Source organism: Lithohypha guttulata, assembly GCF_036872675.1.
Source record: "Lithohypha guttulata strain CCFEE 5908 chromosome Unknown scaffold_5, whole genome shotgun sequence".
NCBI classification, from domain to species: Eukaryota; Fungi; Ascomycota; class Eurotiomycetes; order Chaetothyriales; family Trichomeriaceae; genus Lithohypha; species Lithohypha guttulata.
In genome coordinates this window covers 1,124,181-1,150,041 of record NW_027042754.1, presented here as the reverse complement: position 1 = coordinate 1,150,041, position 25,861 = coordinate 1,124,181, and the positions used below count along the sequence as shown (strand labels likewise).

At 49.5% G+C, this 25,861-nt stretch overlaps 10 protein-coding genes across 10 annotated transcripts; 5 read left to right on the top strand and 5 right to left on the bottom strand.

Annotated features, from left to right (window-relative positions):
- Window positions 1–161: 161 nt before the first annotated feature.
- LTR64_006869 (uncharacterized protein) lies at window positions 162–2,400 on the top strand (the record flags this gene model as incomplete). Its single annotated transcript, XM_064901195.1, has 2 exons — window positions 162–397; window positions 441–2,400. The coding sequence occupies 2 exons, from the start codon at window positions 162–164 to the stop codon at window positions 2,398–2,400; spliced, it is 2,196 nt and encodes a 731-aa protein (XP_064752271.1).
- Window positions 2,401–2,417: 17 nt separating this feature from the next.
- LTR64_006868 (uncharacterized protein) lies at window positions 2,418–3,659 on the bottom strand (the record flags this gene model as incomplete). The annotated part of the gene is made up of 2 exons (XM_064901194.1): window positions 2,418–3,435; window positions 3,547–3,659. 2 exons carry the CDS (start codon window positions 3,657–3,659, stop codon window positions 2,418–2,420), a joined length of 1,131 nt encoding a protein of 376 aa, XP_064752270.1.
- An 894-nt stretch (window positions 3,660–4,553) lies between these two features.
- On the top strand, window positions 4,554–8,192 carry LTR64_006867 (uncharacterized protein; the record flags this gene model as incomplete). Its single annotated transcript, XM_064901193.1, has 1 exon — window positions 4,554–8,192. One exon carries the CDS (start codon window positions 4,554–4,556, stop codon window positions 8,190–8,192), a length of 3,639 nt encoding a protein of 1,212 aa, XP_064752269.1.
- A 664-nt stretch (window positions 8,193–8,856) lies between these two features.
- On the top strand, window positions 8,857–9,873 carry STS1 (Tethering factor for nuclear proteasome sts1; the record flags this gene model as incomplete). Its single annotated transcript, XM_064901192.1, has 1 exon — window positions 8,857–9,873. The coding sequence occupies one exon, from the start codon at window positions 8,857–8,859 to the stop codon at window positions 9,871–9,873; it is 1,017 nt and encodes a 338-aa protein (XP_064752268.1).
- Window positions 9,874–12,041: 2,168 nt separating this feature from the next.
- LTR64_006865 (uncharacterized protein) lies at window positions 12,042–13,639 on the bottom strand (the record flags this gene model as incomplete). The annotated part of the gene is made up of 2 exons (XM_064901191.1): window positions 12,042–12,199; window positions 12,253–13,639. The coding sequence occupies 2 exons, from the start codon at window positions 13,637–13,639 to the stop codon at window positions 12,042–12,044; spliced, it is 1,545 nt and encodes a 514-aa protein (XP_064752267.1).
- A 651-nt stretch (window positions 13,640–14,290) lies between these two features.
- On the bottom strand, window positions 14,291–15,220 carry LTR64_006864 (uncharacterized protein; the record flags this gene model as incomplete). The annotated part of the gene is made up of 2 exons (XM_064901190.1): window positions 14,291–14,901; window positions 14,938–15,220. The coding sequence occupies 2 exons, from the start codon at window positions 15,218–15,220 to the stop codon at window positions 14,291–14,293; spliced, it is 894 nt and encodes a 297-aa protein (XP_064752266.1).
- Window positions 15,221–15,481: 261 nt separating this feature from the next.
- On the top strand, window positions 15,482–16,736 carry MVD1 (diphosphomevalonate decarboxylase; the record flags this gene model as incomplete). The annotated part of the gene is made up of 2 exons (XM_064901189.1): window positions 15,482–15,543; window positions 15,611–16,736. The coding sequence occupies 2 exons, from the start codon at window positions 15,482–15,484 to the stop codon at window positions 16,734–16,736; spliced, it is 1,188 nt and encodes a 395-aa protein (XP_064752265.1).
- Window positions 16,737–17,228: 492 nt separating this feature from the next.
- On the top strand, window positions 17,229–17,881 carry LTR64_006862 (uncharacterized protein; the record flags this gene model as incomplete). Its single annotated transcript, XM_064901188.1, is given in 2 exon segments — window positions 17,229–17,856; window positions 17,868–17,881. 2 exon segments carry the CDS (start codon window positions 17,229–17,231, stop codon window positions 17,879–17,881), a joined length of 642 nt encoding a protein of 213 aa, XP_064752264.1.
- Window positions 17,882–19,656: 1,775 nt separating this feature from the next.
- LTR64_006861 (uncharacterized protein) lies at window positions 19,657–20,514 on the bottom strand (the record flags this gene model as incomplete). Its single annotated transcript, XM_064901187.1, has 2 exons — window positions 19,657–20,228; window positions 20,295–20,514. The coding sequence occupies 2 exons, from the start codon at window positions 20,512–20,514 to the stop codon at window positions 19,657–19,659; spliced, it is 792 nt and encodes a 263-aa protein (XP_064752263.1).
- A 2,353-nt stretch (window positions 20,515–22,867) lies between these two features.
- On the bottom strand, window positions 22,868–25,852 carry LTR64_006860 (uncharacterized protein; the record flags this gene model as incomplete). The annotated part of the gene is made up of 1 exon (XM_064901186.1): window positions 22,868–25,852. One exon carries the CDS (start codon window positions 25,850–25,852, stop codon window positions 22,868–22,870), a length of 2,985 nt encoding a protein of 994 aa, XP_064752262.1.
- Window positions 25,853–25,861: the final 9 nt, after the last annotated feature.

Here is a 25,861-nt window from a genome sequence, read left to right as displayed (position 1 = left end):
TAAAGCCCCGCAATTATGCTCCTTGGTACCTGGAACAGCTACTCAGACTGGTTTTCGATGCATCACGAATTCGGGATATATGCTAGTCATCAGCCTTCGTAGGCGGATGACATCTGGAACTGGCGGAAACATGGCCGTGAGGTTGTACGAATTCCACGAGTATGTCGACAGGTCCTGTCATTAGGTCGACCGAGCAGGGTAACGACAACGAGGATGATCGTAAACGTGTTTCGAAAGCCTGCAGTCGATGCCGTCTACGCAAAGATCGCTGTGACGGATCTCAACCATGCACGAATTGTCAGACTGCGAACAAGCCTTGCTCGTACGAGGCCACCACGAAGAAACGTGGCTTGCCCGAAGGTTACGTGCGAGGCTTCGAGAAGCTCATTACTTTGGCGTAAGTACACTCAACGGTCAAGTCACTAGCTAAAACTTTGCAGTTGTCAAACAATAGACGGTTTGGAGCCAGTCCTGACAAGTCTACTCAAGGACGAAGAGCTTCGCAAGCTATGGAACACCTCGAAAGGAGACGGCTTATACTCTAGTTGGAAGGACTCAGACTTGTATCATCAACTAGACGGATTCCTACGAGATACTGCTTCGAACTATAGCGGTCCAAAGCGAAAGCGTGACGACGATAGTTCCGAGAGTCCACCTGAATTAGACACAGTACTGCAACAATTGAGAGCGAACCAGTTCCGAATTACACAAGAACAACTACTATACACGATGACGGGACAACATGTTACAGACGGCCAAGAGCAGACGGCACAGCCCTTACCTACAACAAAGTTGCCATCGAATAGTAAAGGATTGATTGACCTATACTTCACTCATGTTCACTGCTGGTTTCCTATACTTGACCGGCCATCAGTTCTGAAAGAGTATTACGCGTATTCGAGGAGGACCCTGGGACAGAAACAGCACGATGGAGGACAAGCACTGATCTGGGCTATCCTAGCATACACTGTCCAGTTAGACGCGGATATGCAGGACAAGCAAGCCCTCAGTCGGCGTTACTCGGAAATTTCACTGAAGTACATTCCAACTCCCTACACTAATGCTGAGGATGTCCAAGATTTCGACGTGATGCAAGCTCAGGCGCTTGTGATCTTGTCTCTGCTGCGCCTTGGGAACGGACAATGGGTAGGTGCGTGGATGTGCACTGGCAGAGCAGTCCGCATTTTGCTCGCCAAGAACGTTCAAGCTGAGCACTCACAGCAGAGGAGAGGAGCCTTCCAAGGGTGTTTTATTCTAGAGACTCTGCTGAACGTACACTTTGACAACACTCGACCACTATTCTTACCCAGTCTGGTTGATCATATGCTAGATGAAGACGGATTCGAGGAGTGGGAGTCTTGGGGCAGCAGTCAAGGACCATCGTTCGCTCGCAGCATCTTCAATCGCCTAACCAGCGTCTTCCTCATTCTGCACGACGCTCTCACAGACAATGCAGCGTCTATGGACCCGTCCTACATTCAGTCCAAGCTCACGTCAATCCACAATTTGGCTCAAGAACACTTCAACCTCGGTATTGGTAGCCCGACAGTCGAGAGTCCACCTCACCACGTCTATTTTCAAATCGGCTTGCTGTTCGCTCAGCTGCGACTCGTTTCACGACTGGCCGAGCAGGACGCGGTCCAGTTCGACCTTATGTCGTTAACGATTAACGTATTAGGGTTATTTGAAATTTGTGAGAAATCTGTCAACATTGGTCTCACTCGCATGCCACCATTATTTGCTGATATTCTGAATCTCGCTATTGACGTCGCCGCAGGTGCAAGAATTTCATTCGGCTCCTCAGCATCTTCTCCAACTTATCAAGACTTCGTATTCACCATATCTGACTTCCGAGCTCGTTTGTCTAATATCTGGGCTTCCTTCCATAGCAGAAAGGCCATATCAACGCCTGGCACTGAGTCTTCTGGAGCACGCCGAACCATGTACAACGACGATTATGTTGTCACAGATGTGGCAGTGCACAGCCAGACAGAGCCTCAGGAAGCTTTTCCTACCACTATCGGGACTCGATCAACATCCCAGATCCCGTTGGCACCCACGCAATCGTTCTTCCCGGAGGCCAATCAGAATGCCCTCGGCCAAGGCCCTTGGTCCGGAGTCGATCTGGTTGGTGATAGCTTAGTCTCTGGCGCAGCATTCCCCATTACTTCGCCAAGTTTCGCCGGAGATGAAGTTGACGCCATTTTTCACGAGATGGCTCAACTTGACACAAGTGAATGGGCAAATGAACGTGCCATGGGGCTGAAAGATTTTGGCTTCTCAGACGAGTCGGCTTTCATGGATTTCTGTAACGACCCTGAGCGGCTCTTACCAGTAGACAGCAGCATGCCTTTGTCAAGCAATCGACAATCCTGGACCTTTACTGGCCAGCCGCCTTGATGCCGCTCGAGGCCAGTTTACACTACACCAGGCCTCGAGTAATCGAGCTTGTTTGCTCTCTTCCAAACTTCTCGAATCGCTCTCTCCTGTGACTGTCTTGCCGTTTCCTCTGGTCCATCAAATGCGGGTCTGACAGCAAGATAAAGCCTTCCACCAAGCTTTGCTGGCTCAATGGTACAGGTCCGCCAGTCATTGGGTGGGTTGGCAGTTGTGATCAAACCACCAGCCTCTTCTACAAGGCAAATACCGGCAGCGACATCCCACTCCCAACACCCACCTTCCCACCACAGATCACAAGATCCCATGGCGATATAGGCTAAATCGAGTGTGGCACTTCCAAGACTTCTCACACCATGTACCATTCCACCTTTGCCTCCTCGTCCGTTGGGTTCTGAAGCCATGTTCACGAAAGTGTTGACTTTACGATGCAGATTGCCTTCGGGCGAATCTCTCCGATCTTTGCCCCATTCACAGGAGAAGATGCATTTTCCGGGAGCATTCTTTGGTAGTGGTCCAATACTCTGGCCGAGCAATGGTAACCGTGTCCTTTCATTTAGCCAAGCACCTTTGCTTTGACACGCCGAGAACAGTTGGTTCAGCATCGGCGCACAAATCACGCCGATGACTGGCTTTTGTCTCACCACCAGTGCGATACTAACACAAAACATAGGGAAGGCGTGAGTAAAGTTGACTGTGCCATCCAGCGGGTCGACAATCCAGGTTGGTCTATCTGTAACAAGATAGTCTTTTGTAGAACCTTGGGAATAGCTTTCCTCGCCGACGAAATCGTGGTCTGGATATCTCTGAGATATGGAGGCGTGGATGAACTGCTCGACTTCTGTATCGGTCTTGGTAACTATATCGACAGCATTGAGCTTCTCCGTCAGGTCTTCTCTCGAGTCAATATCTTGCCTTCTGGAGTGAAGCGCTTCTATGAGCAAATTACCAGCATCCTTAGCTAGCTGTATTGCAAATGAATAGATTTGATTTAGTTCAGTTTCCGACATCTCTACCAGGCTACTCATTTTGGCATTTCTATTCCAAGGTCGAGATCAAACACTCGCCAGTTTGGCTAGAAACGTATTCCGTTCAGGGATCCTGCTTACTCGTTCCGATAATGTTCATTGACTATAAATCAACACGTACTTGTCCTTGAGAGACACTTCATTATCTTCTTTGTGCCCGATGTATATGACCTTGGAAGAAACGTACTGTACGTCTCTGATTTCATACCGGCTATTGCCGTGCCTAAGCGTCATCCATCGGGTAAAGTCTTCGCAGCGCAGTGCGCTAGCGTGGAATTGCTGTTTCGATACCCGTAACCTTCCCAGGCGTGATAAAAGCCAAATACAGGTCAAATATCCAGAGAAGTAGCACGTTTACTGCTTGCTCAGAACGCTTTGCTTCGTCTATTATCACGGCAAGAGATTGTGGGAAATGCTCATGTCATCTAGAAGCACTTGCGACCGTCTCTCATGGGAACGTGCACAATGCCTCGAATTCGGTCAGGAACGTGGTTGAGACTGTGCTGGCCGAGTCGCTCAACCGTGCACACATGTGTCTTCCCTAGACGCCGATCTATAGATGAGTCTTTGCTCATGTTGGCACTCTTTTCTGTTTTGGAGAATTTCATCAAACTTGGCTCTTCAATGCAGGGGCATGAGACAGTGCTGCAGACACTTCTGTACCTTGCAGTAGACGCAGGTTGTGCACCAACATCAGCTCATTTGAAGACAGAGATGGTGGGGTTCTGGTGCGTGGGCTTCCCGAAAGACTTTCATTCATTGGGCGACCCAATTCAAACGGACTGGTTAGCGGACATGCTGCGTGGCCACTGGTTCGCCTGATGCTTCGCTAGCCTCAAAGACTCCTCAGTTCGTGCGACTCTTGCTTCCAACCTCGACTAATAACAATTTACCGTGCTCCTGATCACCGCAATTCTTCAGCTGACATGCTGCCATCCTTAGAGACACATCATTGTCAAGGTAGCAGACACATTGAAAGACAGTTGAAAGCTGTTTCACATCCCAACAGCATGGCATAGCGTATCTAGAGCTGCGACTCGCTCGGTCGCGACGACTTGCTCAACATTGGTACGAGTAGCGTGAACCTCGCGACGTCAATATTTGCCCGAGTATACAATAACCTTCCACATGGCTCATCGTGGAGCCATGCACGCCCGCAATGATTCCGGAGTATCAGTAAACTCCTTCATCATCCGTGACAATCCACCTTCTCCTACTCTGACCAACCCGGACATGATTGTGCCTATTCCGCCCTGGGCACGCAGGCCGGCTGTTGGCGACGATGATGACCAGGGACCACATCCTCTACTCGAACCCGAACACGATACTCTGACCCAGACTTTGTCCAACAGCACGACTTCTACACCACGACATAGCACAGGAGAGCTTGGAGTCGCAACCGCTGTTCTCATGCCCAGCCGCCTCACTGCTCCTCTCCCTACCTCAATACACCCTCACGGCTCGGCGACCCAAGTCGCCATGTACACAGGTTATGAACATGGTGCACCCTTGAGCGATATCTACGAGGAGAGTGAAGCCACGGCCACACCTAGGTCTAGCCGGACTGTGCGTAATCACCAGGAACAACCTCAAAGTCCCACACCGGCAGAAAGAGACAGGTCTACGACACCCACGCGGCCATCTTTACGACACAAGAAGAGGGTGAGTTCGCTCAGCACGAGCTCCAGCGGCGGAAGCGATGTAGGGGACTGGGAGAATTTTGATTCCAGTATGGTCTTGTCGAGTCGTGTCGCAGCTGATCTGGCACAAATGAAAAGAGACGATATGCTTGAGATTGAACCGCAGGAAGTAACGAGCAGACGACAGAGCAGAGAGGAGGAGGAATTGGCTGCGCTTAATGCGCGTGCAGAAAAGATCCTGGAAAATGCTCGGAAGAGGTTGACAAACATGGAGGACAATCTGAAAGTCGCAAGAAACTCAATAATAATGCCTCAACGGTCTCCCAATCTAGGTGGAGAGCACCAGCCAGTGGGAGGATTGTACAGGAGCATATCTGCCGCAGGTGCGACAAAGCTGGCAAAGAACAGGCAGATCGTTCCAATCAGGACAAGTGCAAGTCTGCAGCATCTAAGAGGCAACAGCGAGACTGGCATATCGAGCACAAACAAGCGTTTCTCAAGGCTCGAAGAGAGGTCAGCGAGCGCACTGGAGTATGGCAGTCCCATGCGTTATAGCCTGTTTCCGGACACCAGCCAGACCACACCCAGTAAAACACAACCAAGTCCATCAAGCTCAAGAAGTTTTAACTCACCACTGCGCCCACTGCAGGAGGAAGAGAAAGCCAGCCCGAGCACTGCTGAGACAACTCCTGAGAGTATGAGGGTGCCAACCATGAGAGGTCTAGGCATACATAGAGCCGCCACCGTGAGTAGAGAGCATCTAGCAACGCCTGTAGAGCAATCAGCGCCACGGCAGCAACAAACCCCTCCGCAACTTCTTCGCTCCACAAGCTCGGGAAGCACCAAGTCAGCTAAGGAACTGAAGGAGCAGATGATCGATCTCAAATCACGGATAGCAGATTTGAGGTCAAAGGCAAAAGCCGATCACTTAAGGAGAAGGAGTCTACAAAGTAACAGGAGTCCGAGCCCACTAGCAAATGCTGAACAGTGGTACGCAGGGTCGCCAGCATACAAAGAGTCTGGTAGTCCGCTCCACGCCAGTGCTGGTGTAGGCGGGGAGACCCCAGCTTCCCCTGTTGTGCCGCAGGATGAAGCAGAGCTCTACGACGAACAGATGGGAGTTGCTCCTGAGACTCCTGCTGATTCACGTTTCTTGGACATTGGCAGGATGACTCCTGATACTGAAGCTCGCATGCTTAGCTCAGCAAGGACTGATAGAAACACACCTTCCCTGGTCCGAAAGAGATCGGACTTTACCAACGGACACGAAAACAACGACTCGCAGAACGGTGATTCGCCCATCAGACAACATTCAATAAGCGAATATTCGGACGGGCAGGACTATGCCGAGAACGAAGGGAACAGTACAGGCCAGATCGCCGAAAACGAAGAGGAACAGATATACCTCAATGAAGTGCTAGAAGAATCACTTCGCGAAGCAGAAGTCGAGCCAGAGGTTCCTCCTATCCCTAGTTCCTACTTCGGCAATGCGGAGGGCGATGGTACGTTTGAGAATACAGCAGCTGAAAGACATGAAGATCGTCTGGATGCATTTGACTACGAGAACATGTTCCTCCATAGTGCTATGGGCACGTATACCGGCAAGAGCATAAATGGTAGCGATAGCGGAAGCGACGAACAGAGCGACGACGATCGAAGCGTCGAGACGAGCCGAGCTGGTGCACGTACGCCCGTCGATGTATCGAGTGCGGATGATGAGCCTGAAATTAGTGAAGGCCTAAACGATGTGGATGAGAACGAGCCTGAATTTAGGAGATCATTGGTTGGATCTAACTACATCCCTCAGAGTCAAGTGAGGAGTCCTCTCGGAGTCGATTTACCTGCGCCACCGATGCCACGAATACATACTAGGAGTAAAAGCATGGACTCGGTGAGCACGTCGGCGACTTTTGAGACAGCTACAGAAGGGGAAGAGTACGATGAGACACCAAATGAGATATTCAATTGGGATCCTGTCCCGAGCAGTAGCCTAGGCTATTCTCCAACGTCTCATGCAGCGTACCGTACTGCTCAAAACACTCCAGCACGCAGTCGATATGGTTTCTCATCTCCACAGGGTGGAGGACGGAGCACGCCTATAGCAACCAAATCGCCAAACGGCCGATCGCCTCTGCGACCACGACAAGGGGAGCACTTTGAGCCAATTTACGATCACAAAAAAGCGTCTGCATCACCAGGGATCGGGTTGGGTGTCATGGGAGGCGAAAATGCTCAATACATTAATGACAATGGCGTGCCACAACGGTTCCAGGGCAAACAAACACCATCTCCTGGTCATTCGCGACAGTCTTCGATGGCGACTCCGGGGCCATCGTCCATGAGACCAGAATCCCAAGCCACGGTTACGGCAGCTTCGCCAGCAAAGGGACCAGGCCACAAACGCCTCCTTTCAGCATCTCGAATCCATGGCGTACCACCTCTTCTGTCATCGTCAAACAACAAGGGCAGTCCGATCCTCGTCACAATAGCTGCAAGCCCGCAACGTAAAGTTGTGATTAACCGCAGCTTGCAACAGCCCGAGTCCTATATACTTGAACCGCACACTGTAGACTCATCAACCATGCCGCCGGATGGTTCACTTCCTCCCCCGCCTACTAGTTCGACTGTACTGCAAGCACAAATGGCCAGCCCGGAAAGGATAGACAGTGGCACAAGCAAGATCCGACGGTCTCACTCTTTGCCAAAACGTACTGCAGCACAGTATCAGCAGCAACCACTACCACTACAACAGACACAAGCGCAACCACAGACTACCTGGAACGACACAGCGTCCTCAGCAGCAGCTCAGCCTATACCGAACGTCGAAATCTTGATGGAAAGCCTGATCAAATTGGCCGATCCATCCTTCACGCTTGCGCCCGGTATACGATTCGACGAGGTGGACAAGAACCTTGTGCTAGGACTGCTGGGTGCGGTTGGTGGAGTGTGCAACTCGGTCCTAACAGCCAGCATTCAGTCAGGCAGTCCAGCCATGGGCAGGATCCAGGCTGGAGAGACAGTTGACAAATTACGAAGACGGCTTGAGGCAGCTGCACATGTGCTGGAAGGGCGAGATGAGGGCCGAACCAGCGTGAGTCGTCAAGGATTGAGGATTAAGGAGATTTGATGTGTAATCGAGGCACATGGTTTCGGTGCGATGGCCTATGGTCAATATCCTGGTATGTGTCCGCAGAGCTTCAAAGTTGATATGTTTCCAGTATACATGGACGATCACGGTATGGTGGAGTAGCAGGCGAGGTGTAGACGTTCACTCTTCGATGACAGGTAGATATTACGTATATAATTTTATATATCTTTTACTTCGACTCTAGGTATTCATCCTCTTCTGGAATTCACTTACCACGTTCGTGGGATGTGGTTGGCTTTGTGCAGTGACGATGAGCGGACAATGCAAGTGCAGGTGGGTGATAGTTTCGTTTGTCTGGACTTTTGCCGCTTTTCAATGATTGTCGCATGCACAGCTCGGCAAGTACTTAGTCACACGGCTTGGCTATCAAATAGCATCACGCGTCGATCGTCTGTCACTCCAGGAAAGTATCACTAGTGGACTCCTCAGACTGCACCTTCAACCTACACACTCCACTTTTGCTACCTGATACCTTCCGATGACTGCAACGTACCGCGTACAATATATTGCTCTTACACGATCCTCTTCTTTACTCATCCGACACCAAAACGAAGCACGCCTCGCCCCTCCGCTGTCCTGAACACCTCGTCCGATCTCAGTACAACAACATCTCACTCTGAGAGGTTCGCTCAATCCAATAATCATGAGTAGCCTAGCTACACCCCCAATTCCTCCTCACTTCCACGAGTACCAACGTCTCTCTCCTACAAGATCAAGTGGGTATATTTCTACCTACGACACCAGCAGTTCTAACATCCAGTTAGTGGCCAACAATACTCCTTCTAATCCTCGAAAGCGGAAAGCGTCTCCATCCAGCGAAGACGATGAAATGAGCACATCCCCACAACCAGCAAATGCAAGATTACCAACACAACAGCCGTTCTCGAGGAAGAAGGCGAGACCCAACTTGACCGGCAGACCATTGACTGTCGACCGCCTATTAGAAACGCTCGAGAAAGACAGCTTGAGATCGGTGCTGAAGACCTTGGCCGATCGAAACCCACAACTAAGAGATGAAATCCTTCACATCGCTCCTAGACCATCCGTCAATAGCACACTAGAAGTTCTCAACCACTATCTGCAAGAACTACGCTCCTCCTTCCCTCTGGGCCCCAACCCACGATCAGACTATTCCTACGATCGAGTACGGCCACAATGGAACAACCTACTGAACGCCTTGACGGATTTCACTCCTCACTTTCTACCACCTAATGAAGGTCAATCCTCAATCAGTCTCACATACCTGGATGGGTTGACCCAGATAATACATCAACTGCCCGAATGGGATACAGCACAGTACAACTTAGCCAAACAGGAAGCCTACGAATCAATCTCTAGAGCCTGGGCCACTGTCATCAAGGAAGCCAGCAAACGTGCCGGTGGTATACAGTTACAATACGGTGGCTGGGAGGAGAAGATACGTGAGCACAATCAGAAGAGCCGCGGCCTAATGCAGGAAGCATACGATGAGTTGGCTCAGTCTATGTGGCTAAGACCTAGCTCGCAGGCTCAGTCTAGCGCCGGCTTATCTCAATCGAGACAGGATGTCAGGAACCAGTTGTTTGGAGGAACCTACGGGTCAGATCAACAACAACAACAACAACAACAACAACAGCACCAACCAATCATGAACATGAGAACAGGCAATGGTGGTTGGTAGTCTGGATCCAATCTTGGAGAAGAACACGAACAGGCAAGGAGCATGTTGGCGAGCAGGCGCCCCTAACTTGACCCTCGTTCTTATTTGCTCTATGGGGATGGGGTCAGTGGATGGCGGCTTATGCTTCAATGCAAATACAGTTTCGGTCAATCATTTCTATACCCATACAGCAGAGCGGATATCATGCTTAACGTGGCGTGGACTTCATATATTGAGAATGTAACGAATGGGCAGCAATTGCCACGGTGTTTGGTAGGACTTTGTACGGAGAAATGGGCTGACTGATGGTAACGGCTGTGCAAGTACATAGATTGTGATGGTACCCATGAACGATACTTGTTTCTCTAATCTTCGTTTTCTATTTTGTCTTTGACCTGATTACACTTGCTGTGCGTAGGAGGTCAATGTCCATTGTGCCAACGCAATGCTGTGTATGTATGTATTTATGAGGACCTATCTCACCACGACAACCCTTGGCCGAGGAGCCAAGCATGGAAGTGCATTATCTGACACTACTGTACTAGTAGTGCAATATCCTTCGAGAAGGACCAGTTCACAGGAAAGAATACAGAATTGAAGGACAGACTCAAAAAAAGCCATGCACGCTCTATAATCTGCCGCTGTCTCCACGCGTAGTGTATTGATAAGTTCCTGTTGATCCGATGTAGCAGTCGTCTGCATACAAGCCATTGCTTCTATGAGAAAGCCAACCACAGACGGCGGACAGGGAGAGAGCTTGGTTCCGTCGGTCTCACAACTGAGAGCATGCCATATAGAATCTAAATGATCAATGCTTCTTAGGGAGGACAGAGGTAGCAAGGAGCCAGTCAGGTGTTTTGTTGCGTCAATGTATACAGGCATAGACTTGAGGTAACAGCCTAGCACTACGGCGAATCTGGCATTCTTTGCAATAAATTTCCAGATGCCAGGAGGGTGCAGGATGAAGAGCTCAAGTCCTGGTCTCACAGCTTCTAGTGCTCCGAAGTAACTGGCTAGGGCAACAAGATTAGCTGCAAGCCGCATGCGCTTCAGGAGCCGGAAGCCATCCACAGAATGTAAGGGGCGGCCGTAAAGTAGGCTAGGGAAGCTTCTCCACATCAGCTTGACATAGTGCTGAGCACGCTCTGCTGAGGGCGCGTATCGATCGTCAGCCCATGAATGCGAGTCCGAGATCTTGACATCGTTGGAGAGTGAAGGGATCGTCTGCTGGTACGGCACTAAGTAGCTCGCATATGTATATAATCTGTCACGGACCGGGTCTCCATACACAGCAATTTCATGGGATATCTTTGGTTGCACGCTCGAGAAGAGGAACTGAAGATACGGTAGACCTTGAATCACGTCGAGAGTCCACGAAGAGCCAAGCAAGTTCAGATAGTCATCATCGGATGAACAGTCCGACCACGCCGTGAAGGGCTCGTCGTCGATTGGGGGTCGCTCGCGCTTGACTTCGTTTATAGCACCGTCCTTTTGACGAGTTAGCCTCATGGAAAAGGTTTCATGTCTGGACTTTCCTTTCGTTTTAGCAACCCCAAGCAAGTCTCTCTATTAAAGAAGACCTCGAACTCCCAGACCTTTCTGCATATGCCCTTTACATTAACTAATCGTGATTGATTCCAGTTTGTCGAGAGCATGGCCCGAAACCAAGAGGAGTGCTTGGCCAAAACCTCAGCCTGTACGATGAACAGTCCTGTGCTATGGTCGCCAGCCCGTATGACTACATCTCCATCTTCAAAGATTACTCCAGCCGCTGGAAGTGATATAGTGGTGTGAGACATCTTGATGTAATGCGCCTTTCTTAGAGACTGGAGGAACTGAAGGGAAGATATACAGGTAGATCAATCCTGTGTCTTGCAACGAAAGAAGACTGAATGATATACCCATAACCTGAAATGTGGTGACACATTTTAAGTGACATCGGATACAGTAAGGACGTATCGATCCGTGAAATGAGGAAACATTTGATCATGGTGGAACGACCTCTTTTAGAGATAGGAAGATGTGTCTACTCTCTCCTGGAGTGATAGGGACTGACGGCTTGCTAGCTGATCAGTGGCAAACAAACTGATTCTCAGGGCAAACACTACCATTACGTTTGACAACAAAATCGTTCACTAGACTCTAGTCGGACCATGGTTGAAATTTGCTGTGTATCAGTGCGGATTGTTTCACAATTTCGATTGTTTGTGAGGCCTTACCCGCAGCTCGTCAAGCTTATCAACAAGCTCCAGCTCTAATCGCTTCGTATTGACCATGGCGGGATTCAGCTGATCTATACTCGTCGCACCAATAAGCCGCATGGTAGTCTCGATCTCGTCACTGAGCACTAAATCAATCGTTAGTTGATTACCTAATGCGAAGTTGTACCGCTTCACTTACGTTGTATAGCTTTCAGGACGCCATCATCGCCCATGGAGACCGAGTACATGAATGGACGGCCTAAAGCGACAGCAGTGGCACCCAAACAAAGCGCCTTCACAACATCTGCACCACGTCGAATGCTGCCGTCCAGGAAGATATCGACTTTTCGCTCCTTGACAATCCATGGATAGAAGCGCCGTATCTCCAGCAGAGTATGAATTGAGCTCGGGGTGTCATCGCACTGCCTACCACCGTGGTTGCTGAGATATATAGCGTCAATACCGTGCTCGACTGCTAATACCGCATCTTCGGCAGTCTGAACGCCTTTGAGAGCAATAGGGCCCAAGTTCTGCCATGCTTCTCTTATCCATTTAAGGTCATCCCAGCGGAAAGTTGAGGAGTGAACACCTCGCAAAGGTAGAGGTCCATCACCTTCGTCGTTAGTGGCGTCCTCCGGTGGTGATAGTGGTGGTTCTTGAGCACTCGAAAATGAGCTAGACAAACTCTCGGCGCTGGTCTCGGCACGATATCGTTCGTCTTCTTCGCGCTTCCCAATGACTGGCGAATCGATTGTGATCACTAAAGCTTTGTAGCCACCCTTCTTGGCAGCTTCGATACGCTCCAAGGTCACCGTCTTTTCGTTTGCAATGTAGAGCTGGAACCACAATGCGCCGTAGTTGCTATTAACTCCACTCTGTTTGAGTTCATTATAGTATGCACGACTGATGTCGTTATGCGGAAAACTCGCAACACTGCTGACACAGTACCCGATGCCCTTCCTTGCAGCGCCACGTGCCAAACACTGTTCACCGTCTTCGTTGGCCAGTCCAGCCCGAGCTGCAGGAGCGATGAAGAAAGGATATCTTAACCGACGGCCAAGTACAGTGCGGGAAGTGTCAATTCGCCGAACATTGCGCATCAGCCGTGGGCGTAACACAACCTTACGCCAGTCGACGGTATTATTCTCAAGAGCACCAAGACCGTCAGCAGCAGAAGAGTAGTAGATCCATGCAGGCTTCGACAATAGTTTTTCGGCTGTTCGTTCAATGTCATGCAGCGACAGACATAAAGAAAGTAGACGTGGAATATCGATCTTCTGGGGTTGCTGCTGAGGATCTTGATCCCGACTTTTACCCTCGGTCGGAGTCGTAGGAGTATACGTTGTTGGGTCAACAGGTCCAAGGTGTTGGTCTTGTTCGAGAAATCGATCAAGAGTCCCCTTAGGATGGACTGGTTGGTAGACTGCCGTTGCGTCCTTGCCAGCGTACTGCAGCAAGATTTGTGAGCCACCTGGATGTTTTTCGAGATATGTGGTCACGTCGTACACATGGGCGTCGATTATAACCCAGCAGGAGGACCGAGTGTTATGACTGGCGACGTCCTTGCCACTAAGCATCGTCTGCATTTTGAACCGGTTGTTAGGCCTTTAGATCAAAATGTTAGACTTCTCTCTCTGATCAAACTTCAGGCTAGGTTGTCCTCGCAGTCTTTCGAGCGAACACTGTTTTGATCGACTTATTCGTGGTGTCGCCTCCGGCACATCGGGCACAGCGCCGTGAGATGTATCAAGAGGGACATCTCCGGCTTAAGAGGCGGCTATGCCGAGGCACAACATACGAAAGCGACCGCACGGCGTCTTTTCCTGTACACCGTAAGCGACTGCAAGGACTGACAGCTTGACCGTGTGAAACGCATACCTGTCACAGATGAAGATATCCGAGGACTGCTGTTCGATTACTCTGGCATTAAAGTTGAAAGATTTAAGGTCTAGTAGACTAAGACTGGTTCTGCCATTTCATATGAACAAGAGATCACGAACAGACAAAAATGTGTGGACACTACTTTAGTGTGTGAAATGAATGTCTAGCAGATGAAGTGGGTGGTCAGGCAGGCGATGGTGCTGTAGTCAGCTTGAAGCGTAGAAATCGAGATTTGTAGTCTGTCATCGAGCCTTGCTGGTTTATACCTGTCAAGGCGTGATAGGTAGAGTTTGAGATGAGTTGTTGACAGTAACTTGTGCATGATGTTGGTACAATGAGATGCAAGATTTTTCGGGTCATCTCCAGCCCATGTATCTTTCAGCTCTCATTTTCCAGCCTTCGAAAGTGTTCAATTTAGGCCTAACATCGAGGTAGAAGTTGAGTTCCTGAGCTCGGCGTCTCGGATCAACATCTTCTCGTTCCTTGCCTTGGTAGAAATCGATAATGTACTCTACTTGTTGGCCTCCACAACGTTCAACGATCCAATCGTGCCTGTCGAATGGCTCCAAGGCACCCATGACTGTAGTCTTCCATTTGGCCTTTGGTGATAGAGCACCAGCACCAAGGCCCTGGAAACTCAGTAGCTTTGGTCCGCCACAAGCTTTTGAGGAATCGCCTTCCCACTGTTTAATCAAATGCCACGCGCGTTCGTTGACTGCATTATGTATGGGTATTATACTTGAGATGGACTGAGCAAGGTCTTGAGGAGATGTGCTAGTGGTCGACTTGCGCATAACAGCGTTGAAAAACTGTGTCTCAGATGGATAGATCCAGTTGCCACTTTTGCTCTGGCCTGTCTCTTGTTCAGAATTGGACGGGGTCGATGCTGGGAGACCGAGTTGTGCTCGCGGGATAGTTGAGACCTCTCTGTCTTGTGACAGAGTCCTCGTAGTCCGACCGTGAGGAACTGTGATGGATTCAGTGGTCGGAGCTTGCGATATACGATCAGAGGAGCACTCTTGCGATTGCGCTGCGGTGGTACTGGTAAAAGTGGGTGCCGTCACTGATGGAATTGTAGACACGGCTTGCTCTTGTTGCCGCTTTTGCTGCTGTCGTTGTGCCTTTGCTTGCTGCAGCCATATTTCCCGAGTCTTGGAGTCTACAGGGCAGGCATCTGCTTGAGAGGTGCTCGCGACGGGCGGATGAGATAGAGGTAGTGCTGACGGCAATGGTGGTGGTGGTGGTTCGGTAGAGGCTGGTACTGGATCTGCTTTCCACCAACCCATGTTGAAATATTGTTCGAGGAGTGAGCTACCTTGATGACTTGAATGCGATGCAGGTGCGATGAAAGAATCGTGGAAGAGTGATCGCAATGGATCCTGCACCAGTCGATCCTGCAGGGTCTGAAGATCCGGGGAAGCGCATCGCTCTTTCCCGTTCAAGAAATTTGTGTACATCCCGCCTTCCATCTTGAACTTCGACCCCTGCTCATCGTCAGATTGTCTTGATAGCAAAGAGCTCTCTATCAACTGTGTCAGCCGTCAATTATGTCTGACAACACAGTCTACAGAGCGAGTACCACTGCTCCAGTGAACATCGCGGTGATCAAGTAGGTACGCATTCAACTGCTCTCCGCTCGAGCGAGAACAAGCAAAAACTGACAAGACATCCGTTAGATACTGGGGCAAGCGAGATGCAGCTCTCAACCTGCCGACAAACTCATCACTGTCCGTCACTCTGTCTCAGAAGAGCTTGAAGACCCATACCACGGCCTCATGCTCGGCCTCTTATACCGGAGCAGACTCTCTACTACTGAACGATGAGCCCGAAGATATACAGTCAAACAAACGCACACAGGCATGTCTACAGCTTCTCAAGAGATTCAGACATGATATCGAGGTCAAAAATCCTTCGGCGCCAAAGCTGTCTACCATGCCACTAAAACTCGTCTCTATAAACAACTTTCCCACTGCTGCGGGTCTGGCCTCTTCAGCTGCTGGATTTGCAGCACTCGTTAGGGCTATCGCCAATCTATACGAGCTACCTCACACCCCTACACAACTAAGTTTGGTCGCTAGGCAAGGCTCAGGAAGTGCTTGCAGGAGCTTAATGGGTGGCTATGTGGCATGGCGAGCCGGAACTGCAAGAGATGGCTCGGACAGTATCGCTGAAGAAATTGCTCCGGTTTCACATTGGCCAAACTTGAAGGCGCTGATTCTGGTTGTGAGTGCCGACAAGAAGGGTGTTGCATCTACTGCTGGAATGCAGACCACAGTAGAGACCAGCACCTTGTTCAAAACTAGAGCTGAATCGATCGTTCCGCAACGCATGGAGGAAATGGAAGCAGCCATACATGCTAAAGACTTCGCCAAGTTTGCTGAGATCACGATGAGGGATAGCAACAGCTTCCATGCTACTTGTCTCGACTCGTGGCCACCCATTCATTATCTGAACGACGTGTCAAGAGCCGCAATGAATGCGGTAGAGACCTGCAACAGGAAGGCTGGTAAGTTGATTGCAGCATATACTTTCGATGCCGGGCCAAACGCTGTGATCTACTACGAAGAGGAAAATGAAAAGTTGGTCGCTGGCGTGTTTAGGTATGTATTGCAACAGGTAAAAGGTTGGGAGGGCGAGTACGGTGCCCAGATTCCATCCAATGAACAAGGTGGTTTGGAGGCCAAGACCGTAATGACTTTGAAGGCTGGTGTTAGTCGAGTCATTTGCACAGGCGTTGGTGATGGCCCAGAGCGAGTCGAGGAGCACCTAGTCGACGACCGGGGCAAGCCAGTCAGAATCTGAGAAGAAGTCTTAGCTTGTTCCTGCCTGTCACTTCGGTCAAACGGCATTAAAAATTTACAGCTCCTACATCGTCTTCTTCGTGACCTGCGTGGAAAAACGATTAATACGCGTTTTACTTGTGCAAGTAGTGTGGGCAGACCATCATCGACTCAACTCGCGCTGACCTCTACGAGTTTGGCTAATTGTATCCATATGTCGTCATCAATCAGCCATGATGAAGCAGCGTGACCAACACAACCAGCTACGAGTGCAGATGTAAATGTGCAACAAAATTCATGTTGCTTGTTGGTAATTGCCACTACGGCTTCCATAACTCTTACTTTTAGCCACGTACTTTGGCCATCAATCTCTTCCTATATTGAAGGTATACAGCGTCGTGACTTATTATATCTCACACTGACCCCCCACTATTTGCATTCAAAATCTCTTTAGTGTATGCGCTGTGTCTACACAACCATCTGAGAGCCCCTGCAGTGAAGCACGGCCACCATCATGTCAACCAAAATTTACCTCATCACAGGCGCCAACAGAGGTCTCGGTCTCGAGTTCGTCCGACAAATATCATCAGAATCCTCTCAAAACACAATCCTCGCGTGCGTCCGCTCCATGCAAGGCGAGCTAGACGACCTAAAAACACTCGCAAAGCAGAACTCCCAAATCCAAATTCTCGAATGTGACACAGGCTCCGTCGAGTCTGTCGTAAAATGTGGACAGGAAGTCTCCAAACTCCTTGGTAATGGTCAACTGCATTACCTTATCAATAATGCCGGTATCAACAGTGTCCCTGCACGCACAGCTCTAGACGTGACTCCTGAGGAACTTCGGCAGCATTTTGAGATTAATGTTGTTGGGCCGAATGAGCTTGTAAAGGCTGTTCAGGGCCATCTGCGGGAGGGGAGTACAGTGTTAAATATGACTAGTGGTCTAGCGAGCATTGGACTTAGTATGGTGAAGTGTACTGCTTATGCTGTTAGCAAGACTGCGATGAATATGGTTAATGCGCATCAGGCGCATGCCTTGAAAGAGAAAGGTGTCAGGGTGATAGTAATGGATCCTGGATGGGTTAAGACAAGGATGGGTGGTGATGGTGCGATTCTTGAGCCACACGAGAGTATTTCAGGTATGTTGAAGGTACTGCGAGATGAAAGTAAGGGATTGGAGGACAGTGGGACGTTCTATCAATATGACGGAACGACGAAGCCGTGGTAGGGTTTTGTAGGGTTTTGTTAGGGCTTATCTGGGCTCATTTGGGGTTCCTTGGGTTTATTTGGAAACCCAGAATCAGAATAACCGCGATAAACCCAGGATAACATTTTGGATGTGTTGGATAGAAGATGTATGCTTGACCTGAGAAGTCCAAGTCGAGAAAACCATCCCATCAACGTGGTCGTCAGTACATCGTTCCTGTTCCTTGCCGTCGTGTTGCCAGCGAAAGTATCGAAGCATCTCATCGAGAGATGAAACCTCTGACGCTCGCAGCACGAAACTCTGAAAACAAAAAAGAACAGATCAACAAACGCACCAAACACGCCAAGCCAATCCCATCCGCGCCCATCTTTTTCTCACTTCTCTCAAACAAACACCTGATCTTCCTTTTTCCTTTCTCCATATTATTGTCAAGGCACTCATATCAAACCCTTGTTGAATGCATCGACTACTGTTCACTACAGTATTAGTCTCAGTTGCGTCCACACATTCCCGAGTGACCGAGAAGGAACACAAGCCTATCTAATCTGGTCAAATTCTTTGATCTTTTCCTTTACGGGAGTTGATCGTGGTTGCTCAGTTCGCTTTCGGCTGATATTGCGCATCTATGTTACTGCGAGATTGATGTATCTCGATGAATGCGAGTCGGACGGTTTGTCGTTTACTGCTTGTTGAATTGAACAATGTAGGTCAGAATGCAATGCGGTTCTTACTTTGTGGCAAAACCATGCATTTGTTGTCTTTGTGATTGAACGTTACACGGGCACTTTCGAAGCTTCATCAGTCCATTTCCCTCAATGATAGATGTTGTCAAATTTGTGCCGAGATGAGAAAAGTATCAAAAATGTCTCTGTTCGTGTTTCATTGCAGTCCTTCGCATCCATGGCTGCAGATGCGTCTCTGAGGAGATACATCTCTGAATCCATATTTGTTCGCCGCTCGTGCTGTGTTTCGAAGTAGGCTGCTTTTCGGCCAAAGTCCTTCTAAAATAGTACGTATGTATCTAGGCTCAAAGAAGAACTCAAGGCCGGAGAACATATAGCAAGAGCAATTATTGATGAGCTCAAATGCGGAAAAGAGACACTATCCTTGACAATGAAAGACGCTTCGTAGACAGAAGCGTAGACAAAATTGGATGTCAACTCATTTCGTAACGACAACCCCACGCCAATAATCCCAACCTGACTGCTTGACCTTCTTGATCGCAAGCACATAACTACTTGACTCTTCCGTATCTCATCGTGATGAAATTTGACCACACACACTCATAGATCACACCGCCAGACCGAACACGAACAAAACAAACGGAGAAACGTGTAAGAATAAAAGTCATGTATCAAAATTTCCATTTCAGAAAAAGTCTACTAAACTCCAATCCTATGCATACTCCTCCTTCACCAACGCTGACAGATAGCATCTTGTACATATCTGTTTCGCCTGATTGTTCCATGCTATGCTATGCTTGAGTGCTGAAAGTGGTTGATACATTTTGCTAATGACCTGCGTCGAATATTCTTCTTCTAAAGCTGGGTACATGAAGTTGTCTAACCTTTTTCTAAATCTGAGAATCCAAAAACCGACGCCGTGATATGTCTGGATTGACGTTTTGTGTTGATGAAGTATCTGCCTGGGCTGCCAGGAGATAATGTCGTTATGTGTTGTGATGTGCGTATATGGTGCGAGGTGATGCTTCAGGATCGGGATGGCCAACAACTTAGTTGAACCACCACTGGAAGCCACTGCATCGGCCATCGCAGCCGTTGCCGACAGCAGCGAAGAGAGCGTTGGTCAAATCGATGGAGCGACCAACGCAACCCATGCACTTGTCGCCAACGGTGGCCTGGACAGTTACGCCAGTCTGTGGGTTTAGCACAGTCAAGCTTCTGCCGCAGTATGGGTTGCCATTCGATTGAGTACCCATAAAGGCGTGAGGAAGGGCAATTTGGAACTCTGAGTTGGAGTCGACGTTCCAGCCGCAGGCGCCGAGGCCACCGTCCCAGTGAGTGATGTCGCCGACACAGGCGTTGCCTGTGCCTTCGCAGGAAGCGGAATCGGAAGCAGTGACTTGTCCTGATGAAGCTTTGTTAGTTGCTGGTGCTGCTGAGGCTGAGGCTACTGGACTAGAACTGCTTGAAGGAGTGACGGGAGTTGGAGCTTGGTAAGCAGACGAAGCGATTGTGGTTGTTGGAGCTACAGCAGGGGCTTGGGTTGAAGTCGAAGTCGAAGTCGTAGTAGTTGGTTGAGCTGGAGGAGCTGGAGTCGTAGTTGGGACGACTTGGGCTGCTGCTATGGGAGAGGATTGAACAAGCATGGCACTACTGGTTGAAATTGAAGTTGACGAGGGTAACGCACTCAGTTCCAGACTTTTGGTCTGTTCAGCGAAGTTGACGCCTTGAGCCTCAGTCTTGATAGGCTTGCCATTCTCATCGACCCAGAGGGTGACTGGGACATCGACAGTGGTGTAAGAGGTTTCAGTGACGACTGAGGTAACGTCTCGTGGGATGTTCAGTGGAATGGCGGCGGACAGAGCTGCGAATGCCGAAACGGCGAAGACGATCTTGCTGAAGGACATGTTGTCTATTCTTCGAGAATGACTGACTTGTGTTGAATGCTCAAGAATTGTCGTTTGGACTGATGTTGCGTGGTCTAGCCAGCAAATTCGAAGGGGTCGAGGAAGGATAGGATAAGAATCACTTCAAGTGTTTCTTTGTTGTATGGCGATGGCCACGTGGATTTGGTACGTCGAGTACACAATGAATGCGCGTTCACAAGGAGAGTGTGATTGACGGATTGGGAAAAGAAAGAGAAGAGTCGTGCGAGACGAACGATTTTGTAGTTTGCGAAATGAAGAAAGGACCGGATGTCACAACGGACAATGTGAGAGAATGAAATGGCCTCGAACACTGCCGGAACGAAAAGTGTATGGAAAGAAAGAGCGAAGTGTTTTTCTGAGCACGACTCTGTATACCAAGTATTTGTTTGCGAGTGAGGAGTCTACCGGGGGTAATAGAAGTGGACATTATGCAAGTTAGGGACGACTTTCCCCTGGTGCGCAATATGGATCAGGAGAATCAGGTACCCGGTCTAACGCGTTTCTAGCGAGGCGTACAGAGCTTCACTAGGAGTCCTCTCAGCGCCATCCACGTCAGTCCAGCCCTGCAATTTCAGGTACCGCAACGGCCGGCAGCGACACCGCATGCGGTTGAAACGCACAAAAGAAAGTGGTGAGCTGTGGATCAGGATGGAGTTTGAGACTGCTCCTTGCAGACCCGGCGGCGCAACGCGAAACAAGGAAGGTAAACCCAATTGAGCCTGAGCATGTTCTAGCGGAAAGCTTGACCTCGGGTACCTAGACTCAATACCCAGGCATTATCATGCCGATCTTTTCCCCAGCAAATCGGTGTATCGCTTTTAGCCGCAGTCGACAGTGGCCGGGCCAAGCGGGTCCATAAGCGTTGTGACATCCTCGCGCAGAACGGACTTGGTTGGCCAGGTACGGATGTTGTCTGATTGGATCGATACAGGCTATAGAGCGGTAGATGTGGAATTCGGACCTTGTATTCTACTGACCGTCTGAAAATTTGCGTTACATGCAAGCACTTCCATCGTCTATACTTCTGATATCCATTATCTGGTGGAATTCTCTATGTTCACTGGTCGCGCAAACAGTGGACGACAGAACAGGTCGTGCTTATTCGCTGGCAAAACCTGCTGTACCTGCAGCATTTGCTCGTCTAGACACCTGCATTCTGATGAATGCCGAGGGCGCGCACATTATTCTACCTCTTTGTGCTCGGCGTTGATTGAGCGTAGTTCATATCACACGTGGCAGCGGTCCCTCCTCCGGCGTTCACCTCATACCACAGGTATTCACCTCGTCAAGCCCAAGACTTCACACTGCATGAACTTTCAATTTTTCCAGGTGCATGCGCCATTACACTCACCTGGTTCGTCCGATTCACTGACTCGCGACATCTAGAAGTATTGTAGTGATCTTGACTCTTCGTCTGGCGACAATACCGATGGCCTCTGAGGTGCGATCGCAGACTTCAGAATGCAGATCAGATAACAGCACGAGAACGTAATTGCGTCGAGCAGAAGTCATGACGATTGTGGTTTTGTTATTCTGTCGGTTGTTCTTACCACACACCGTAAGTTTGTAGACTGCCAGCTACCGGACATCGACGCCGTAACGGAATGCGACAAAACCTGGGTCAATTGTGCGGGTTGTGGACATTCGTGCGATACTTCGATAGTGTTTCGTGCGCACGAGTGACAGTACGGCTGCTGTCGCGGTTACCAGCCACCGAGTTTCGCGACTGCCAATTCTTACATTGACACTCAAAGCCTGAAGTTCTCTACAGCTTTCCACACAATGCGCTCTGCAGAACCATGGAGCGTGCTGTCGAAGACTGTTGTGTACATGTGGCTTGCAAGTGAACGTGATATAGCTGAACCACAAGGCCTCACTTTTTGGGCTTGCTATACGAGCATGTATGATTTGCATTAAATCGTGCTGCGGCGAGTGCGGCTCGTCGCGCAGCATACGGCAGTCTCGTTTCTGTTTGGAACATAACGAATCATTAATCGTTGAGGCGTCAGCCACAGTTTCTCTTGCATGAATACCGTATCAAAAACTCAGGAACACTACAGCAAGAATTGTTTGTCCAGTAAATCAAGCTGATACTCATCAAGCAAACAAGACCGAAACAGCATTCGGAGTGTATCATGCAGCGAGCAAGTGAAAGCTTTTGACAAAATATGCAGTACTGTTTTGTTGCTATCATACATAGAATGTGAATCTGTACACAATATGAGAGTCGTGGGAATCGTTTTCGCTTGAACGCTTGGCAAATAAAATCACAAAAGCATTTACGAACAGCGACTCTCTGGTCAGGCCAAAATGGTACAACTTTTGGTTAGTGTCATCTTACAGCCATCAGAATTTTATGGTAATCATCGCGCACATCGTCCTCCTCGGTCCACTCCCGCCTCGGAGGTTGGGGTGGTGGCACACCTAGATCCTCGCCACTTCCGCCTGACATGGTGAGGTCTGGCGCATCAGACTCTTCAATGGTCGGTACTTCTTCGTGGCGTGCATCTGGCTCGATATAGTGTACATCTGGTTGGAGGGACACTCGACGTTGACGATTATGCACCTTCGCTGGAGCTGGCGTTGTTATGCTCGTGCTAGTCAAGCTGTCATCGTCCTGACGGCTCTGCTTTGGACTTAACGGAGACATGTTTGGATCTGACTCTTCAATGTGTTGCGATGATGGCAAGAAAGACACGCCTGACATGTGCTTTTTGTGATTCTTTCTTCGTCTTGCGATAATACCTTGAATGCCAAATTGCTTCTCTTCTGTTATCTCTGACACACCTGTCTCGGAGAACTGGCTGTTTGTTCGTGCAGTGGTTGCTCGTCTAAATGTTCTCCGTCTACGACTCCGGTTCTCGTGGACGGGGTCGACTTGACGTATAGCCGCTGGCACAAGGTTGAGGTAAAGGGCGAAGATGGATCCGAAACAGTATATCGCCAAGATGACACTGTAGCTGTATTTGAGACCTCTTGCATTCCTGACCGCCCAGACAATTGGCGGCACTACAGCACCTGAAGATATGGTTGCGGTCATTAAAGCTGCTGCGTTGAAGGTCTGATCGCCCATACCTCGCATACTGATTGCGTACACTATTGGGAAAATGCTGCCTTGGAAGAAATTTATCAAGTTATTAATGATGATACCAGTTGCCCCATCTGCATTCATCTGAAGAGCGACCAGGATGATACTGCCTGTGAAACAACTCATGAGCAGCCAGCGTGGTTTGATGACGTAGTTTAGGAAGGATCCCAAGAAGCGACCGAGGGCGAACGAGGTACGGTTCAACGTCTCGAAATCGAGAGTGTCCAGCTGACCTGTTCTTAATCTATCGCCACCAAGTTGAGCTATCAGACTGCTTGCAGAGAAGCCATTGCCTTCCTGAGCACCAACATAACACCACTGAGCAAAACAGCCGAGCCCAAGTGTAACCCACACGACACGTATGTTGAATGGTTTGACACGCGTACGATAGACAGCTGACCGCCGCTCGGCTTGCTCCTCGAGTTGCTCTTCTGTGGCTTCAGGGAGAGGTATGTAGTAAAAAATGAGGGCGAGAAGGAAATCGAAAAGTGATATTCCAAGATAAGCCCACTGAACACTGACCAAAGATGATGTACTATTAGCGACACTCTTGAACAAAACCTTTTGGGCTAATAGAGGTGAGCATACAGATCCAACTGCCTGAAACGCTTGAGAGAAATTCAGTCTGACTTCTGCATATTCAAGCGGACCACAGAGAGCGATGTAAGGGTTCGATGCCACTTCGAGGCAAGACAGACCACAACCGACAATAAAGTTTGAGACGATGAAGGCTGGGTATGACAGAAGGACTGCAGATGGCCAGAAGACGAGAGTACCACACCCGTACAGGCAAAGGCCGAGGATCATTGTGGATTTGAAGCCATAACGATGGAGAAAGAAGCGTCCCAGGGTCAGAGGTCCAACGAAGTAACCGGCGTAGTAAGCTCCATGCAGACCGTGCGCTTGACCTTGTGACAAATTGGCGACACTCTGGAACTGGGAGTTTAGGACATCCAACAAACCATATGCGAAGCCCCAAAGAAAGAAGATCGCGGTAACAACAAACACAGCCCATAGACTCTGTCGGTTGGTCAGCTTTAGCATATTCCTGTTCTTGTCCATCTTGACGAAACCAAAGTCGGATGTGGCTGATACAGCTGAGGTGGTTCGTGTCAGAGCCCGCGATGTGATAGAAGACTTTCGCGGTCTCTCGCGACGCTCAGGCTCATCAGCAAGCATGTTCAAGAAGCCCATGAAATCCCCATCGTCGTCGCCGGCATACTCTGCAATGGTGGGTGTTCTGAAAGCGGCAGGATGAGTGAGGACATTGGCATTGGTATTCATTGTGCTCAGCGGTTCCTGTTTATCGAAGCCATCCATGCTGCCTCCAGAGTCGATGCCTGAGTCATTGTCCTTAATGAAGCTCGGTGCAAACTTCAAGAACAGTGCTTTGAGACTAGGGACGCAGGCGCAGATGATGCCAATGTTGACCTCGATTGCACTCCACATGAAGCTCAGACTAGCGTCCCAAGAGAAATCAGATGTCTCAACAATCCTCTGAGTACCACCACCTGTATCGATTGTCGTAAATCTGTCAAGAGACGCATTTTGCAGGTAAGCTATCCTCACAATATCGACCACCACAACAAATATGCCGGCGCTGAATGTACAGATGAGAATAATCTTTTGTTTTCGCGGAAGTCGCAGTCCGGTAAGGATGGGCATGGGTAACAAGAGGAGAGCCAGGTCTGTGATAATGTTGACAGGTGCAGAGGAGAGATAAAGAGTAACGATGTCGGTACAGGATGCATCTTCCGGGGTTGGGTAAAGGTACCCCGCAGGAATGGGACGACACTGGAAGATGTTCAGACATGTCAAGGCCAACCCTGCTATATTCACCACGGCCAGTGTAATCCAATCACACCACTTGAAGATCGGATCGGCATCTTTGCTCATGACCGACAGGTAGAAGACGATGATTGAGGTTTTGGTGAGCATCAGGCATGGATTGTAGAGGATCGAGTAGGCGTATTGAGCTCTTCTGAAGTCGTCCCGTGTACCGCTTTGTATGTCATCCCAATGGACACCGAGGCCGTCCGACACGCCTATACATATGGCGATTGAAAAGGCAAGTGCACATAACCATGCTGCTAATATCCACCAATCGTCTTTCTTAACTGATCGAACGATGTAGATGCGAGTAAAGAAGCGTGCAGCGACGAAGACTGTGGCCAGCACGCACATGGCCACAGTGACACTGAAGGTCACTGGACCTCGACCAGCGATCATGCTGGCTCG